At 43.2% G+C, this 19,870-nt stretch overlaps 4 protein-coding genes across 4 annotated transcripts; all 4 read left to right on the forward strand.

The window, feature by feature from the left end:
• The first annotated feature begins 2,830 nt into the window (after positions 1-2,830).
• LOC105430635 (uncharacterized) lies at positions 2,831-5,787 on the forward strand. Its single transcript, XM_011644288.2, has 3 exons — positions 2,831-2,991; positions 4,767-4,943; positions 5,356-5,787. Exons 1-3 carry the CDS (start codon positions 2,980-2,982, stop codon positions 5,629-5,631), a joined length of 465 nt encoding a protein of 154 aa, XP_011642590.2. The 5' UTR covers positions 2,831-2,979; the 3' UTR covers positions 5,632-5,787.
• Positions 5,788-11,971: 6,184 nt separating this feature from the next.
• On the forward strand, positions 11,972-12,625 carry LOC105430637 (uncharacterized). Its single transcript, XM_011644291.2, has one exon. It carries the CDS (start codon positions 12,061-12,063, stop codon positions 12,385-12,387), a length of 327 nt encoding a protein of 108 aa, XP_011642593.2. The 5' UTR covers positions 11,972-12,060; the 3' UTR covers positions 12,388-12,625.
• A 1,870-nt stretch (positions 12,626-14,495) lies between these two features.
• LOC105430638 (uncharacterized) lies at positions 14,496-15,912 on the forward strand. The gene is made up of 2 exons (XM_011644292.2): positions 14,496-14,582; positions 14,916-15,912. Exons 1-2 carry the CDS (start codon positions 14,571-14,573, stop codon positions 15,378-15,380), a joined length of 477 nt encoding a protein of 158 aa, XP_011642594.2. The 5' UTR covers positions 14,496-14,570; the 3' UTR covers positions 15,381-15,912.
• A 1,576-nt stretch (positions 15,913-17,488) lies between these two features.
• Positions 17,489-18,668, forward strand: LOC105430639 (uncharacterized). Its single transcript, XM_011644293.2, has 3 exons — positions 17,489-17,648; positions 17,974-18,171; positions 18,427-18,668. Exons 1-3 carry the CDS (start codon positions 17,637-17,639, stop codon positions 18,514-18,516), a joined length of 300 nt encoding a protein of 99 aa, XP_011642595.1. The 5' UTR covers positions 17,489-17,636; the 3' UTR covers positions 18,517-18,668.
• The last annotated feature ends 1,202 nt before the right edge of the window (positions 18,669-19,870 follow it).

The raw sequence follows: 19,870 nt of genomic DNA on the forward strand, positions 1-19,870 counted from the left end.
TACATTTAAACAGGAAAGCGGAATAGGCGCGATCGACACTCGCATCGTCCCATGAAAGAAGAGGGGGTTTGCGTTTATTGTCGCTTTTCGTCGATGGTATAAGCAAGAGGACTTATTCGACAGCGGCGGAGGAGCTGACGTTGTCCGATAAGCAAAATAGAACGGTAGATAAAAAATGCCATGCATCACATAAAACGCGCAGGATTCACGGGTTAACAGGTTTAATCCCTTTCGGCTTGAATACACGGTGTTCAATCTGCCGCGCTTTATTTTTTAACAACGGATCCTTCGGATTATAAAAATTTTAAAATTTAAACTAAATTTTTATTATGAATATCGCGGAAAATCATCATTTATCTCGGTTTATTAATTTTCAGCAACGCGTGCCCGCCCAAACTTGAAGTTTGGATTTCATAAAATTTTTAAATTAAAAAAAAACATATCCTTGAAATTTAATTGAATTTCCGAGAAGAAATTTTTCCCTGTTTTCTAATCGTTCATAACTCGAGTTTTATCGGCGCCTCGATATTTTCGTCGAACGGGAACGACTCCACCAAGGAGAATCCATCTTAAAAAAAGGTAACGTTCCACAAGAGAGACACCCAGTATATGTGCCTTGGTACGTATTGCATTGTGCATCGTCACCCGACTGTGCATTGCTCTCTCTTCGGTAGCCGGCCGTCTTTTAAAAATCGATCGCCCGCGGGCCCGAAGGCAGGAGACAGCGGACCGTTTGTCTTGCAGCGACATTTTGCGTTTCCACGTAAAGGGAATTCGCGTATATACAATACACACGGCACGTCGTGGCGTAGCTCACTCGGCGATATATGTATGTATCGCACGCCGATATTTATCTTCGTTAGCCCCAATTCCGCGATCGGTCTAGGCGTGCCTCGCGGGCGCACGTAAGGGGTAGATAGTGAGGCGCGCAGCCGAGTTAATCGCATCGTAAACCATTAGGGCTGGTTACAAATGGTCGCGTAACCCGTAAAAAAAAACCAGCGGAAAAACGATAGGGAATATATAGCGAATCGCTCGTTTAATCCTGCCGCGCAAAAGCCTGTTAAAATCAACTGAGACTTATTCGGGATGATAAAAATTATTCGCAAACGCTAACTACCTCGATAAAATTTATTCCGATGTAAAATTTTCGGAAAATAGTTTTAAACGTGATATCAAGAATACTGCGGAAATAGAAAACCGTCTGAAATTTCGATGAAAAAATTTATAAATGAAATTTAGGAGGGACGATCGGTATTATGTTAATATCTGATTTCTCCGAGTGTAAAGTTGTCACTTTGGCATGACAAGTCGAAGCCGGGTCTTCAAACTGGAAGCGGAAATAAACGATTTAATAAAAATTTCTTAAGAGTAAGAAGCATATGCATATATGCATATGTATGACGCACCTATGCACTTTATTAGGAAGGCGACAGTGAATGGTAAACGTTTATTATGCGGAAATTTTTCACGCTCGCGTTACCATTGTGTGTTTGCCAGCGGTGTATATGAGGTGACGTGTAAGCACGAGTCGCAATAAGGACGAAGATAATCCGCCGCGACCAACAAGGCTGCAGGTATACGACATTGAGCGAGGCGAGCGAGGAAAGAGTACGCAGAAATGTTTGTTCCGCAGTTAATGAAGTACTCCGGGCCGCCTCTCTTTTCCCTCTTATTTTTTTTCTTGTTTCTATTTTTGCGCGCACGATCCGCATTATTATCTCTCTGAACGAGTGAATTCCATGAATAATCGAGTTGTACAATGTGTTGTTATGCTAGTTATAAACTGTGTACAGAGAACGCATTTCCACGAGCTCGTTGCATACGCGAGATGATTCATTTTTCGCTCCGACGACGACCGGAAGCGACACTCGCGTTGACACACCCACTCATCCTCGATCGAGGAAGCATCGAGATTAATGCGGTGTGGCATATTTATCTGAGAGAGACTATATACTCACATATATATATATATATATATATATATATATTTGAAAGTAAAGATATAAAGATTTAAATGCGCGGTAATAATATCGTAATGTGCAAGAAGAAATATCTCAGCTAAATTTTTCTTTAATATACGCAAGAGATACAAGAGATATAAAGATAAGCTAAATAAATATATAACGGGATGAAAAAAAAAATAATAACTATCAGATAAACCTATAATAATATAAGAGGCTAATATAAATGCTAATATAAAAAACTGCAATAAGAGAAGATTATGATAAAACGTAAGAGAAATATGAGCGAGAAGTCCTCTCTTTTTCGCTCTCGCGCTCTTTCTCTTTCAGTATCACCTCTGCACCGCGTGCCACATTCGATCGGTCGAGGTCCCCGTGTTGCTCTGTTCACACTTCGCGGAGCACAGACAAGATCATAGACGCGCGAATAATTACAGAAAGCGATTGAGAGTGCCGATGGTGAAGAGACACAAGAGAGACACGGAGGGAGCACCTCTCTCTCTCTCTCTCTCTCTCTCTCTCTCTCTCTCTCCTTTCCTCCCTCGGCTCGTTCGTGCGCGTGTGCGCTCAAGGTGGCATGGACGCGCTTTTTCTCACGATGCGAATCGAACGACCGATACTTCTTTTTTTTTTTTCCTTCTTCTTTTCTCCCGCCTGTGGCCGATAATGGTTTCGTCCTTCGTGCGAACGTCGCGGTGAGACCACGCGGCACGTCATCCACGGCACCGCAAAGGATCTAGGATCTAGGTGAACGCGTAACGAGTCCCGGGGCCCGGCGACCCACCCCACCCCACAACTATCGGCGGATCGGGCCCCACGCCGTTTACCTCGCTTCACGAATTCGCCTCGTCCGCGATTGGCAGGGAAAACTTTTTTTCCGCATCTCTCCCCCTTGAATCTTGACGCGCGAGTGTCGAGCAAAAACAATCCGCCGGGGGATATATAAGTGATCTGACAGGGTACAGGAGATGTAGTCAGTCCACAGTACCGAGAGATCGCAAGCACTTGGAGCAACATGTTTAAGCTGGTGAGTGAACCACTCTCTCGCGCCACTCGGGGCGGTCTGAACGCTGGCGAAACTTTTCTCGTGGGGGAGTGCATAGATATCTCCACGTAGTTTTTCCCGGATGCCACGGGAATCCACTGGATATCCCCCATATCTACGTAACTTTATATATAATTCCTTGGGTTTTTAAAACGGATCTCTTTTAAATTTTGCAATTCTCTCGTTCGTATCTTAAAAGAAAGTGCGATCGTCGAGGGTGGGATCGCGTTCCAGGAATAAAATATCGTGAGATGTAAAAACGTTCATATTTCGAAAATGACACTTGTTTCTCTCTCTTTCTCTCCCTCCCTTTCTCTCTTCTTTCTTGTAACTTTGCTTTTATCCAGAGATAAGACTTATCTCAAGCTATAAGGAGAGGAGGAGAGGATTGAGTCGCAATACCGTGAGAAATGTTCGGATCCGAGGTAACATTTGCTGTGAACTTTACTTACTGCCGCAGGCACGATTTTATCGCGCCGGGATACGCTCGTTTCATTCATAACGTATGAATAGATACGCGCTTGAAATCATCCTGGATATGCGTAAATAAAGCCGAAGGCTATGCGCGACGACATGAATCACTCGCTTAGAAGCTTCGCATCCTCATTTAGGATAATCTCGCATAGAGACATCCATTACTATAAGCAATTGGCGGCAAAAGAGCTTTCTAGGAATACGCTGCTTTATTTATCTCATACTCGTATATTATATTCATTTCCTCTTTACGTTTACATATCTTTTCTCAGTTTTCTTTTTATTTTTGAAAGACGACATTTGGAAGAAAATTATTCTCAAATTCTTATCTGCGCACTTTTTGCTTATAAAAGTAAAATACACTCTGATTTTATGAAGTTGCGAGTTTAATTTTGCAAATGTTTCCTGAATCGTTTCCTGAATCGATGTATAAAATTATATATCGAGTTTTGTTTCGAAATTTTCGTCGCGATTTATGTGTAAAAGCTGTCCTAAGGAAATATCTATTTTATTTACAATTAAGAAATTATAGATTATTTTAGATTGCATTCAAAAGTAATATAAAAAATTTTGCGATGATTTAGAACCAGAATAAAAAATTATTTTAAATATAAAATATAAATGTATTTTAATAGAAATGTAATTAAAATAATGATGAAAATCTCAATTTTTTTAAAATAAGTATTTTAATTATTTAAAATAATTTATGTAATGTTTCACTGCGATTACACTGCGATCACAGAGATTAGTTGTTCTGTAAATAAAAATTAAGGTTTTATTAAGAGTACAGATAAAACGAGTGATAGTACAAATAAAATTAACTTTTTATTCACGGAACGACTAATCTCTACATCACAAACTTTACATGAATAATCATGAATGTTTAAAGTAATTACATAAAAAAAGAGAGAGATTTTTATCATTACTTCTTAATTACATTTTTATTACAGCATGCTCCTACCTATTCATTTAAATAATTTGTTATCCATTTTTAAATCGCCGGTAAATTATTTTTAAACGTGATTTAGAGTAATCTGCAAGTTTTCATAATTTCATTGTAAATATAAAAATTGTAATAATAAGTGTAATACATTTTTAAATATTAATAGAAAAAAAGATTCTCGGATGTGATAAAAATCAACACTAATATAATTAATGAGAATCAGCGCTGTAAACAATATTATATATTTAATCTAAACTACGTTTATTGATAAAAAAAGCCACAAGGCACAATACATTTTTAAGCCGGCTCATTTTTCACGCGTATCTACACTTGACTGCAGATCGTCCTTCTCGTCACCGTCGCCTACGCATCTGCCGGCCTCTACTCCGGATATGGAGGGCTCTACGGCGGCGGTTACGGCTATGGTGATTACGGTTACGGCTTGGGTCATGGCATAGCGGCGATCGCACCATACGCGCACGCTCCAGTTGCGACCAGTTACGCCAATACGTACAAGGTAAAGTATAAGCTCTCAAACGGTTGGGCATGTAACCGGACCCTACGACACGCGAAGAGAAGGGATTATCAGCGTGTCGGTGTGCAGCTTCGACAATGGCCGGGGCAGTCGGAGGAAAATTCCGGTCTTACTCCGGCTCTAATCCATAAACGAGCTCTCGCGCAAAATGAATTCACTAGCTTTTGCATTATTATTTCGGCAAAATAAAACCCCTCCCCCCGGACTCTCGGTAAAAATGGAATAATTACCGAGCACATTTTAAGAGAGAATTTAAATTTTTAATGAAATTTTAATTTATATACGGCTACGTGAAGGCAAAATGAAATGACTGACGAGATGTAATTCTCTCTCTCTCTCTCTCTCTCTCTCTCTCTCTCTCTCTCTCTCTCTCTCTCTCTCTTTCTGTCCTCAGGTCGCGGTGGCTCCACCCGTCACTAAGCTCGCCGTCGCACCTGCCATCACAAAAGTGGCATATGCCGCACCTGCCGTCACAAAGGTGGCTTACGCCCCTTACTCAGCTCCAGCAGTGAGCTACGGACATTATGGATATACGATTCCACCATCGGTTACCTATCTTCATAGCGGTCTTGGATATGGCCACAATCTTGGATATGGTCTCGGTTATGGCTACGGACTCGGCTACGGTCACGGCTATGGATATGGCGGATATGGTGGATACTATCATTGAATGGGACTATCGAATCGGGCCGAAGTTTCGACGAATAAACGTCCCCTTCGACAAGTTTGATTGTAAATAGCTGGCGATATGCCTTACTGTCTTACTGCCACAAACATTGTCATCGGCTATGTACATGATGTTTATAATACACATTTTTATCTTTTACTTTGCGTTTATTTCTTGTAACGGCGATTTTAATCCTTGTAACATGTCTGAAGACAACGGCAAAGGCATTCCAATCCCTCAGATGTTAGAGAAAACGTATAAAAAAAAATTTTAATATTTTGCAATAATTTTTAGATGTCATCCGACTGATTATTCTTTGATATTACATATTAATTTTCCTTGGCATTAGAGATTATCTGATCGTATCTCGAGTTAACATCTCGTTTCATCGACATCTCCAGACACACTGGTTCGTATCGCGATCTTACGTCTGCGAAGGTCCGTCACTTTTGACCGGGAACGCAATCGTTAGAGGTTTTCATACACCATCCATCCATCCATCCATCCATCCGTGTATCCAGCGGAGCGTAAGAGCGTTGCGCAATGTGAGAAGGAGATGTTGGAGCAGAGCTCGTGTATACGAGTGCAAGGAAGAGGCTTAAGAGTAGATCAAGGTTAAGGCGAGGCATGCCGCGAACTTTGTTTATCCCGTAGGTCGTTTTGGTCCTTTTACTTTGGCGTAACTTCAATTTCTCGATTTTATATAATAACACGCGCTTTACGTAACACGCGTCCGTCCCGTTTTAAGTTTCGCGTCTTATCGTTTCAATATTTGATGGCGCGTTACGATAAGCGCCTTCGTTCTACTTGGGTAAGGCGGATGACTAAAAGTTTCCTTTAAATTATCTAAATTTATAACTCTTCCTTCAAGCTCATTCAGATCATAAATAATGAACAATGAGCGATAGAAACAAATCCCTTCGGAACTCCAAATCGGCGACCTTATAAGCTGAATCAGACACCTGATTCAGATAAGATTGAGCTCAATTTAATTTATTTAGACACAAAGGACGTTATTGATTTTGACGTGTCAAAGATAAGTGTTCCTCGCTTTAATGAAAGCGAGTCCGGGCGATTAAATTGATGTACGTGACAAGGTACGCGCGCAAATTGTTTGCAAAGCGATTCGGCTTCTTTAAAGTCAACATCTCTGTCCAAGGTAGATCGATAAAGGAGATACTCGGTGAATTATGCGTTCTCGTTTCACACGAATTTAATTTGCACGGCGACGTCCCGAATACAGAGCGTCCCAGAATCAGCGAACGTCCTGTCAATCACCACCGTCTCTTTGTGTGCAGTTTTGATAGAAACAAGTTTTTTTTTTAATATTACGCACTATAATCGAATCTCAAATTAAAATTCCATCAGAGCGAGGTCCACTCGAAATTAATCGAGGAACGCGATTTTGCTGGCCGTTGGCCCTTTCGCAGTTTAATTTGTGAGAATAAGCGTTTTTTTTTCACGCGTCGATTATTCGAAAACTGGTTAGTACTTTAGCGTTCTCGTGATGGGAAAAATGGACTTCAAATTGCTCGGAGAATTTGCGGCAAAAAAAAAAAGAGGCATTCGGCGGTTGCGTGCGCAATCTGTATATTAATCGCCGTGCGTCTGCCTGCGCTTCTCGTTTATTCTTCGTCATGCCTGAGAGTGCGGTGGCGAAATTGGTGAAATATTACGACGTCATGGGTCTGGGCTGCGGACAGTCGCTCATTCATTTATTTACGTTCTCACTTATCGTTGCACGCGATCGTGCTCCAGATTTATTGGAGCAGGGTCGTCGCCTCGCTTCGCCCATGCCCATGCACGACTCGTTTTCGTGCATTGGCGAGGGGCCGAGGAAGATTTGTGCGACGAGAAGTACAAACGAATGCGAACGACGTCGTCATCCTCCAAGGTGAAAACGCTCCGGAAAACGAAAATGGATTTCCCATGGCGATCGTGGAAAAGAGCGAACGCGCGCGCGCTCGATCGCGACCTCCATTTTCCGGAGTCGGCGATGATGAAGTCGATCGGAAGTCGTGGGACTTCCTTACCTGTCGCGATGGTAATCAATCTTAATTAAACGGACGGCCGCAAATATGCAGAATCGGACGAAATATTATTCTCGTAACCGGTATCAAAAAAGGATAATTAAAAAAGTGCATAAAAAAAAGGTGCGACGTTTCGAAATCAAGTCCAAGACGTCGTCCTTGTCGACTCTTCTCGCAATGCGGAATTACGTAACGAAATAAAAGGTCTTCGCATCGTAATGAATAAACAACTGAAATATCGCGTGAGTTTTTTTTTTTCCATTTGACATTTCGAACACACGTTTCAAGATGCGCGCTATCGTGGATTTGTTGAAAGACCGCTAGCCCCGCTCTATTGTGATGTCAAACGCAATCTTTCCATCGGCATCGCACGGATGCGTAGTAATTAACGGCCCGTACGTATCCCATTGTAAAACGAATATAAACGCAACGTCGTAACGTCTCTCGTGGCCTCTCGTATCAATCCTATCGCGCGATATAGACGTACTGTCTGTCAATTACCACGTCGTGCCACGAATCTGTACACAGCTTGTAATAAGAGCGCGCGCTGCCAGTGTTGCGTAACGATAAAGTGTTATGGGGCCGGGTTGTTTATTTCGGAATCGCGAAGCACAGGCGACGTCCCTATGATGAATGGCGGGCGTTGTTGCGTAGGAGAGTTATGCGAATCGCTCGGGAAGGTCGCCGCGACTTTCTACTACGCGACTTCGACGACCTCGCGGACTCGATACGCGTGATCTATGCGGGCGAACTGTCTTTTACGTCTAAGAAACGGGCGTCTATTTGCTAAATTCGGTTTTCATCAAGGACTCGACCGCGTTGTATATTTGGAAACATGATACGAAGGATAAGAGCGCTCGCACACCCATTTTTCTTTCTTAAAATAATTTTACGCAAGAGAGAAACACATTTCCACAAAGTGTTTCTATTAAGATGTGTTGTACTTACACTGATGTATTAAATATCTCGCGGCAACATTTTTCTCTTTTTTTGCGGATTTATATTTAAGATCGAGTGCTTTATGCATTTTATATCGCAATCGGATATTTAGAAGAATATTGATTTTTTTGCCATTTAATGCGACATTCGGAAATCTTCTTTTGAAAATCTTCAGATCGGTGTGGCCAAAAGTACGATATTAAAAATAATTTATGTAAAACGACCGAGAGGCTTCCTAACTTATTTACGAGCGCATTTGGTTTTGCGTGTAATTCAAGCGTTTCGACGCAGGCGATTGTTGAAAAATCCCTTTGAGGTTTAAACACCCGAAGAGGATTCGGGTTTCCGCTCGGCAAGAGATATGAATTTCCCTTCGAACGTCAACGCTGTCAACGCAAATATACGCTGTCATCATGACAAATCGTCAGATACGCACTATAATAAACAAACGACACTTGAGCAAAATATATCAATTTATTGTTATCTCTGCATGTGTGTTAGACATAATAAAAAATACATATAATTTCCTTCTCAGATAGAAGAAGAAACGACGTTGTCATTCAATGTAATGTTAATCCGATCCCGTGGAAAATCAGCCCCCGTCGTCCTTTCCCCCAAGGAAGTATCCCCCTCGTCCATCTTAATGAATGTAGCTGATGGCAGGTGCAGCGTAGGCGAGGTGCGCGCCGTGCGTGGCGTACGCGTACGGGGCGGCCGCATGAGCGTAGGCAAGCGGGGCTGCGTGCGCGGTGTAGGCGACCGGGGCGGCCGCGTGGACGATGGGCGCGGGATGCGCCGAGTACGCGGCGGCGACCACGGGTGCGGCGGCGACCGCGGGAGCGGACGCCAGGTAGCCGGGTGCGGGCGCCGCGGTGACGCAGGCCACGAGGAGGGCGAGAACGGCACACTTGAAGAACATGGCGAGGTTCGGAAGTTGCTGAAGGGCTGGAGTGTTGCTCGACTCTCTCGCGAGTTTGTCACTCGACTGGGTATGATACCGAGATCCGTTCTGCGGCACTTTTTTATAGGACCGAGCCCCCCTTCTGCGGGAGAGAACGGGTTCTCTCTATTCAGCTCATTGTGATCTAGAATTGTGGCTGCGATCCCGCACGCCCAAGGTCTTCCGGATTCGGCGAGATTTCGCCGCGCGAGAGATCCGGACCGCTCCCAGGCGGATAAGGAGTATAATCATCGATATTTGTTAATCATTTGTTATCTTTTAATGATACTGCCATCATTACAATATCCTTCCCTTTGGGGAAAAGAGAGATATAGTCTATCGTATATAAAATTTACGACCGTTACAATAGTCTACCATGTGTATTAATAATTGCGTGGCATCTGATCGCGGGAACGATATTTGCGGTGTCGCGATTACAAATTCATCAATTTAATAATTAATTAAATGCTCGTGTATAAATCTATAAATCTGTGCACTATAGATTTCGGTCACGGAAAGAGCCGTGGAACGCGGCCCGATGAAATTTTAACGTGCTGGGAAAATTTTAACATGCTAGATATTCGTTGTTAATTTCAATCAATCAAAACGCCGACGAGCGGCGAGAACGCATGGACACAGCTTGCGTAAAGACTTGCATAATATTTTATTCTGCACGCGTACGTTCGTTGCGTAGAGAAGCGCGGTCGACGTTACGTTACGTCTAACCGGTTGTCACGGGGGTCGCACCGGAGTTGCTGCGATTTTCGTCAGTGCGAGCTGTCACGCATTGTCATTGCCGATGTGTGATTGCGTAAGAGAGGGAACGCACGGCGTGACATGTGACAAACACACGTATACGTGCCTGTCGTTATACTGTCGTATGCAAAGTGCGTCGTGCGAAATTGTGTAAGTCGAGCATCTACTTTCGCGCGACTTGTGTCACAATGCTTCTCCCCCTTCCATCTGGGTCTGCACCTCCGATTCTGGTTTGCCGACATCCATCGGTTTTAGACATCGCAATGTACGTGGGCGTAACCGCCGTCCGACCTCTACATTAATCGATAATTAAGTCAATCGTTTATTGAATTACGAGCACAAATTAAAATAGAAAAATAAATAAAATAAAATAGAAAATAAAGAAAATAAAAAAGATTCCAAAAATTAAACAAATAAATGTTCTTTTCTCTAAAAAAAACTCTAAAGAGAATATTTTATAAGAAAACGATTAATCTATATAAGTTTAATGTAAAGATATATTTACATTGCTTAAAAGTTAACAAAAAGAACTTTTTTTAATTATCTAATCGAGAACAAAAATTATAAATAGAAAAATCTCTAAAAATTTTACAAGTAAATGACTTTCAAAACGCCTTAAAAAAGGGGAATTGTGTACACAAGTGTCGTGTTAACAATTAAGTTTGTTAAGACAACGTACGCGTGTTTCGTGAAACAAAACCGCTCAACCGCCGAGAGAGAGAGAAACCCGCGAGCAAGGCGACCCAGCTCGTAAATCGTTGCAATTCATAAGCATTAAAATGGGGTAAAGTACAAAGAGGAAGAGAAGCGTTGCCTTCTAAACGACCAAAGTCATGGCAAACAACGTAGAAGCGTCCTTTGCCCGAACATTTAACGATTTTAACTGAGATCCTCGGCATAACACGTTCGCTGACACGTATTTTAATTGTTTAAATATTGTTAACGAGAGATGCATCGCGGATGTGATAAATCACAGTGAGGAAAAAGCAAATTTCGTTCACACGTTCGTGCACGATCGTTCGTGTGTTTTCTCTAACCGACGTCATCAATTAAGCGATTATCAATGTCACGTGCGTCAAAAATTAATTGAGGAAGTGACAAGCGATTCTAAACGTCATTTTTTGCTCGAGGCAATACGAGCTCGTATTTTAGATCCGCCAATCGGTCTCCAAAAGCTAATATATGCACACGCAATAGATCACTCGATAATTATACAGAACTGTTCCGGGAATCGAGAATTTGATGATCGAGGCTATGTTATTGAACCTTTCTAACCGGGCATCGTGTATGAGCAAACAAAGAGTGCCGGGAGATAAGGCCGTCAAGAATTTCCACGGCCGCCCTTTCGAGCATTTTTCTCCCGCGTCCTTCTGCGAACGGATAAAACGATGATCGACGAATTGCGTCTCCGTCGAGGCTACGTCACGCGGAGGGTACCGACGAAATATGACGCGGTGAAGGGCCCGGCGTTGCGCAGAGGCCACGAACGGCAGTCCTTGGCAGTGCTCCTCCAACAAGTGGCCAACATAACAAAAAAGAAAGAAAAGAAAAAAAAAAAGAAACGAGTAATTGCGACGGTACGAGCGACGCGAGGGAGGCAACAGGAACCTGTGGCCGGGACCTGTGGGACCGGGTGTGCCGTCGGAGCTCGCGAGAGGTGGGAGAGGTCAACACTGGGGGATATAAGGGGTCCTAGACGCCGTGTCCGAGCATCACTCGCTCTTCAGCACGCTCCGCCGAAGTACGAAGCAGCAAATCCAGCCAACCATGTGCAAGCTCGTCGTTCTCTTCGCTCTGCTGGCCTGCGTCACGGCGACACCCGCGCCCGGCTACCTGGCGGCGCCGGTCGTCGCGGCGGCGCCAGCGGTCGCGGTTGCCCACACCGTCCCGGTCGCCACCAGCTACGCCAACACCTACAAGGTGTCCGTGAAGAGCCCGCTCGTGGCCACCGCCCCGATCGCCTACACCGCACCGATCCTGAAGACCGCCCCGGTCGTCGCCGCCGCCCCGGTCGTCGCTCCCGCTCACGCCGTCGTCGCCCATGCCGCACCGGTCGCCTATGCCGCTCACGCTCCCGTCGTCGCTCTTCACTAAGGAAAAATCGTTCACTAGCCACCACATCCACTCTTCATCTCTCGAAACGACCAACAATACAAGGAAGATGTCCTTCGTCCTACACCCGGACGCGTGACGATTTATCGGAACGACCGGACCATCGACCAACCTGGATGCCGAAAACTTCGACTAAACTTGTACCAGCCGACCTACACGGTCGAACGACCGATCGCTTCGATTAATCAATAAAGTTGCCATTTCTGCCTTTATATATAAATGCGCTCTGTTTCTCTCTCTCTCTCTCTCTCTCTTCAGTCCTTATTAATTCCTTAGAGGATAAAAAAATCTCGTAACTTATCTTTATATTCCAGACGTTACCTATAATCTCTGGGTCCGCCTGGGTACTCCTTGTACGTGTTAGAATCTTAGGATAGTTTCGCCGAACAGTATAACGTCACGTTACATGTTATTGTCGAACCGGGCTGTTATCGAATTCTACCTCGTTGAGTTCTCGCAACGCCAGTGTCTAATTCCTTCGTATCACGTACCGTCCGAGCTTATCCGAGGATCGCAGATTTTTCCCCGCACGCGATCCCGGAGAACTCGAGCTTCCTTCCTCGCACGGACGACCGGCAAACAACGGAGCGTTTGTGAGGTCACGGAGCGATCTCCCGTTCTTATAATTTTTTTCTTTATTTTGACAGAGCCACGCCCGCATGGACGTACGTCCGCCTACGTAACGCTCCTATCATCCGTTTACGTGAGGCTTTTCGCAAAATAGGATTTGGAACGACTCGATGAAAACTGTTTACCGACTTGGCGATCAACGGTTGTTTGAGTTTCGGCTTTGGTCCCCGTACGCGATCTCTCGGCACTCGCGAAGCGAAACTTTGCCGCGCACCGTCACGGGTCACGTATTGAATATATTTACAGGAAACATACAAACCCGTCCATGCACTTTTCACGAATCTAACTCGCTAAATTCTTTACCGGAGCTTTAAAAAAGCCGTCCCCGTGCGAAGGGAAGGAAAGTTTGGCGAATTATTCAATATCGCACCTACGGTTTCGCGAAAGTTGTAGACAACATTCGTACCCGTGTCTCTACATACAATATAATTGATTCAATGTATCGAATGTATCGAAGTCGCAAAAAATTCAGACATTTTATGTGTTCGACAATGGTTATGCTAAAATATAATTTTGTATTGAAAATGAAATCTTTATAAATGGACTCAGTCTCGATTGAGAGGGAGAGGGTATTTAAAAATATTAAAAAATTATTTTTCACAAAGATTGATTTTGCATTGTTAATTATTCCTTCTAAACAATTCAGCGATGACTCAAGAATGACTGATTAATCTTACTTTAACTGCTTTTATTTTTTAACGGCGACGTTGTCTTTTGTTGAAATCGCCGTTCTTAGTGCCATACATTCAATAGAAATTGATAAATGAGATCATTAAGATTAAGCACGTTTTCGGCTGTAATTTTACGCTCGAATGCTTTTTGTTGCGTCCCTCCGAGGAGTACCACTTCTTCTTGCTTCTATGGCGTAATGTGCTTATTGTTACCAAGAGGCGAGGAGTAAAAGTAAAGTCTCAAGATCGTGGAGCCCCTTTGTTCGATCGTCAAGTGTACCCCACAAGCTCATGGCGACAACAAAAAGCTTAACGCTTCCAGATCCAACAGACGACAAAAACGTAATCTCTATATCCCTCATCTATCTTGATTTTCGTAACACCTAATCTGTTTCACAATTTTGATCTCATGACTACTAATGTCCCCGCTTTAATTTAAAAGCTTATTTATTTTTCTCTGAATATTTATATTATATATATTTAATTTTTAATTATATTTATAATTCCTATTTATTGTCAAGAAAACAATTAAACTGTAACTGTATTTTTTCATAAATTTTTAGAATTACTACCTTTCTCTCTCTTTCTCGAGCCCTCTCAATCATTTCAAATATTTTACGCGGACAAGAAATACGTTTACTGGGAAATATTTTACACACGTACATATTTTCAGATAAGAACGTGCCTTCGGTGCATTTCTCGACACATCCTATAGAGTGGCAGGGCGTTGGATTCTTATTGCACGGACCTTGAAGGTCTCTCGCAGATCACGGAAGCGCTCTCCTATATAAGCATGCGTAGATCCGCGTGCGTACAGATCAGTCTCAGGTTCTGATCTGCAAAAGTAAGTGAAAACCTATCGTCATGTTTAGACTGGTAAGATCAATGTTTTTTTAACTTAAATTACCACTATCGAGCAACGAGAATCTATATTTCATCTGAGTACGTTTTTGGCGTTGGCAATCGTCGAGATTCAAATTAATTAAGTACCTCTACACATTTCGCGAGATTAACAGGTTAAATCAAATCCATCGTCGGACTGGCGCAATCTTATTCCGAGCACACATTGTCTTTGACAATAGAACATCCAATTTTTCGATTCGTCGGGAATGTAAAGACGATGGGAAAATATTGACGCCGCCGGCGCTCTATTCTCTTCTCGCGATCACCCGGAGATTTCATATCCGCGGCAAACATTCTCTTTCGCAGGTGGTTATTTCCGTCCTGGCGAGCATCGCCACGGTGCAATGTGGAACCGTTCTCACGCCCGTTGTCGGTAAGCTCGTTTCCGAGAAGGTCGTCGAGGCGCACGGCAGCAACGTGGTGCACCCGTCGGCGAGCCTGGTGGCCGCGGCTTCGCCGGCGCTGCTGAGATACGCGGACGTCGCGCTGCTGCAGCATCCGGTCGCCGAGATCGTGCAGCCGGTGGCGAAGACCTCCCTGGTCGCGGAGAAGACGATCGAGGCCCACGGACACCAAGTGATCCATGACGCGCGTCCCCTGGTCGCGGTGGCGAAACCGCTGACTGCCATCGAGTCGCACGTTGCGGTACCCACGTTCGCCACTCGCCAAATAGCATATGCGGCGCCGTTCTATTACTCGGATTACTCTTATCCTCATCAACTAGCCGAGAAGACCGTTTCTAATTATGGGCATAGCATTCAACATGTGTAATCATCACCGGATGAATTGTCAAGTGGTAACTCTAAAGAGCACGCGTGGATTTTCAAAACAACATTTAAAAATTCTTTCACTCGGAGTACTATGTAATTAAAGTAAAATTTGCTACGTTTAAAAATGTTTTATTAAAAAGGAATTCAGTTATTTTTGTATGGAAAAAATAGAAATTTCAAATGAATTTGAAAAAAGATTGTCGATCTTCGTTGTGTTCATTAGGGTTACAGGGATCATCTTTTACATCAGTTTTTGCTCGGAAAATTGCTCATTCGAAATTGTCATCATTCTTGATTATATTCGTGGCGACATGGTCCTCGTAGATCATTCTAAAAATTGTTTCAAGTTCGGGAGCGTTCGCACGATGCGCCATGTCGTTTGCGTGACTTGACAAACGGATCGAAACTGGCAGTCTTTGGCCTGGGAAAGAGGCCGATCGATCGTGTTTGTTAATATTCGTGCAAAAAAAAAAGATATTTTGTATTGGATATACTCGACATAATATAAATTCTTCAATAAATTTTCACGCATATTTTTCTCTATGTATTAATTTACCCATAAAAAAGTGAGGTGGCATTCGAGTCATCCCACAAATCCTCACTCCTTGGATCCAAATGATTCCATCGTCTCTACATCTTTTTTTATAACCTTTATATATTATTATTATTATTATTATTATTATTATTATTATTATCATCATCATCATCATCATCATGATCATTATTATTATTACTATTATGCTTTTTATATCTCCTCGATAATCGAGATTCACGTTAGCAAATTATACAAAGTTGCAATTCTCTCGAACTTGTCGACAAGTTTGCCTCTTGATTCGATGGCAATATCCACGCCTACATAAATTGTCCGATGCGCCTATCGCCTTTGAAGGTGTATGCACGCCTGGATTCTCCAAGGTCTCGGGTGAACGAACCGCGGGTATTGCTAATGACCTCGGTATCCCTACGTCCACGGCGCCGTATGGCGTTGCCACTCTCGTTGGCTCGCGCGTGCAGTATCCGAAGAGACGCGCGTACTCGAGTCGCGCTGGCCTATCGAACCTTCTCGCCCGTCTCCCTTTCTTAAATCACGTCTGTCCTATACGGACACCTGGGAGTGTGTACGTACGTACTCGCCGGAAGAAATACCGACGGGAGAATCTCGCAGCGGGAACGTACGTGCTGCATCCGTGGGACGTGGATCGATAATTGAAAAATGCGAAGTCGAAGGGCTCTTGCGCCAGGATTGTTTCTCGAAATAAAAAGAAATAGAAGGGAGGTAATGGAAGGAACGTTCCTCAGGACGAAGCATTATTCTTATCGATGTACTGTGCCATCGTGCGCGTTTTACCCGCTATATATTTAACGGAGAGTGTAATGCCGAGGAAATCTGTACTTTAATTTTTGTTAAGACCTCTGCTGGCTCGCTGCTACTATCCGGATTGATGATACCAGAATACGGAGAAAACGGAAATTCGTACAAAATATATTGAATTGGAAATTTTTTTCAACAAAATAACATGTGTTATCGATATTTATAAAACATATCGAGAATTCTTTTTATCTTCAGTAATCAATAAATAATTACTTGGAATTCAGTTACGCTTTCATTTTTGATTAGATGTACGTTACAATTCAAGATGGCTATGATAAATCAACAGGAGTCTTAAGAAGATAAACATAGGATTTAAATTATTAAATATTTTCTGGAATAATGAATATTATTCCAGATATATATTTCTGCCGTGCAATTAACTCATCACAAGTCACATATTTCTTTCATCCAAAGAGATTCATAATAATTCAGTTTCCATTGTTTTCTACTTTAAAGTGATAATTTGAAAATGTAGAAAAGTTTTGACAAAAGATTCCTCTTGCCAAAAGTTTAGATTGAAGTACATTAATTATTTTAACGTCATTAATTTTGTTCTCTGTCTTTCTCTCTCTCTCTCTATCTGTGTTACAAATATATTATAAACGCGACTGTAAATTACAGTTAATTTAGGAGTAGAATATAATTCAGACGATGCATTCTGGAACTAGGATACGCCGTATCGCAATCAGAGCCCTGTCCGTCCCTGAGACCGGGGAGGAATGCGGTGGTACGGCAGTTAGGAACTTTTGTAGTGCTGGACGAGTCTACTTTTTACGGCATCCCCCGAGACTTCTATAAGTACGAGGAGGCCAGGCTGGCGCGCGCACTTATACGAAGTATCGTTCCCGAGTGCATCCGCGCAGAATCCTTGCCCGAGAAGTCGTCATGCTGCGACTCGTAAGTAAATCTGGTATTCTACGGGAGACGCGAAGTGCATCTGCAAATGAATTTCAACATTAAATTAAAAATTATAATTCTCATGATAATGCTTGTTGTTTTCGTGATTATACATACCGAAGTTTTCGAAAAGTCGCGATTCACCGTGCTCGTTCACCGTTCGCGTTGAACAGCGACGAAGGGGGCGTCTTCCCGCGACGATATTTGCCTCACGTAGACTCATTTGCTTTGTGCGGTCCAACGGTTACTAATATTCGCCGACGTGCCGCGCGCACCAAAGTTTTCCAATTTAAACGAGTTTTTCCCTCACGACGATTACTTGCAGATCCTCCTCGCTATTCTCGTCGGCGTGGCGTGGTCCGCGCCAGCGCCGGCACCCAAACCGCTCACCGTCATTTCCGAGCTGAAAACCCCGGCGTCAACCGCCAAGCTCACCCCGCTGGTCGCGCCAATCGCCCCGCTTGCAACACCAGTAATCGCACCAGTTTCTCGTCTCGCCTATGCCGCACCCGTTCTCTCACAAGTAAGTATATCGAAAATCTAAGTGCAGCTATTCGAGAGTGTTGAGAATGCTCGAAAGAAATGGAACCAACCACAAGTGGGTTGTCAATAGCTTCAATTAAAAAATCGAGCATTTCATTAAAAAAAAATTGGTTTATTTAAAAATTTTCATACATGTAAATTTGTAAAATTTACATGTATGAAATTATACATATTTTTCCTTCTCATTTCTACAGAAAAGTACAATTTTTTATCCCCTTTTCCTCGCTGTTTTCAGGTATCGCCATACGCTTATTATTCCGCGCCGATCGCGGAGATCCCGTCGAGTTACTCGATCGAGCAGCATGGGTACCATATTACCTACTGACCGCAAAAATCATCGGACCGGTAGCCGACGACCTCACTAAAGCCCGTGTGGAAGTATACATAGCAACTCGCAGTTTGTCTCCTCATCGATAATCATCGTCTATCGTGTAATCTCATCCACGTAAAAAAAAAAAAGAACTTGGTGAAAGTCAATGTCTTTATTCTCTGAACCTTCATTCTCCCCCTTCGGCTTCTCCTCGTCAACAAACCCGAATAAGTTACTTAGTCATAGTTGATCATCGTTTCTCTTTCGTAAAATTAACTTTTTTCCAAGACTTTTTTCCGCAACTGAATTTAAATTAAGAAATTTAGATAATTTTGCATTAAAATATATATATATATATTTTTTTTATGCATTTTGAATGAATCTTAATCTGCGCTCGTGTGAGCGCTGTCGCGTGAAGTTATTGTCTGCACGCTACATCGAATATATTTGCATTCCGGCGCAGAAAGAAGAAAACGCAAGAAGGATATTTGAATTGGGTCAAGACAATTCACGCGCGGTTTACCGCGGCGTGATCTGCGAAATTCCCAGTGTTGCGAGAGGCCGCGGAAAATCCCTGTTATGTAATAACGGAATGCGTGGCAAACATGAAAAGAAATTGGCACGGTTGTGACCGCCGATACGTGACGAGAAAGAAAAAGTGGAACATTTTGAGGATTCCGGTTTCCATTTCGAGTTCTCCGAGTGATTCACCCCCCCCCCCTCCCCCCGGAAGCGTCGGGGTGGCGTACGAAGGAAAATTGAAAATTCTCACGCAAGTCTTTCGAAATCGCGGCAACTTTCTCGCAATGAGGATCTACGGGATTCGATTGAACAAAAACACCCCCGGGAGACCCAAAACTATTGAAAAGCGGAAAAGTTCATTGATGCGATCGCGACCCTTGGAATATACGCGCGAGTACTTTCTCCCGGATTCTCCGGGAGAGCCCAGTTATTTACGAGAAGTAGCCAACTCGGTGATGCAGTTAAACCCTAATAGCACCTTCTCTCTTTTTTTTTTTTATGCTACGTATCGTAATCGCGTCTGATTAATGGCTGTAATACTCGTACTCATTTTCTCGTGGAGACGGAGGCGTTGTCCGCCTCTTCACTTTCTATCGCGGTTGAGAGTGAAAATCAGTATTTTATATCGGACCTGATGATCCAAAGAGTCAAGGTCGATGCGCTCGTGACCGCGAGAAGAAAGTATTCGGATCGGTACATTTTTCTTCTGAAAGGTATGAGGCAAAAGATTGTGAGAAGAATCTTCGGAACGTGGACAGCATTCGTCGTGGACTCTACACGACTATGAATTACAGGAATAAATATTAATACTGTCACTGTGGATCACTGTGAGAACAATCTAGGCCAG

The sequence above is a fragment of the Pogonomyrmex barbatus genome, unplaced genomic scaffold, assembly GCF_055798465.1.
Source record: "Pogonomyrmex barbatus isolate J1 unplaced genomic scaffold, ASM5579846v1 scaffold3, whole genome shotgun sequence".
Classification (NCBI taxonomy): Eukaryota; Metazoa; Arthropoda; class Insecta; order Hymenoptera; family Formicidae; genus Pogonomyrmex; species Pogonomyrmex barbatus.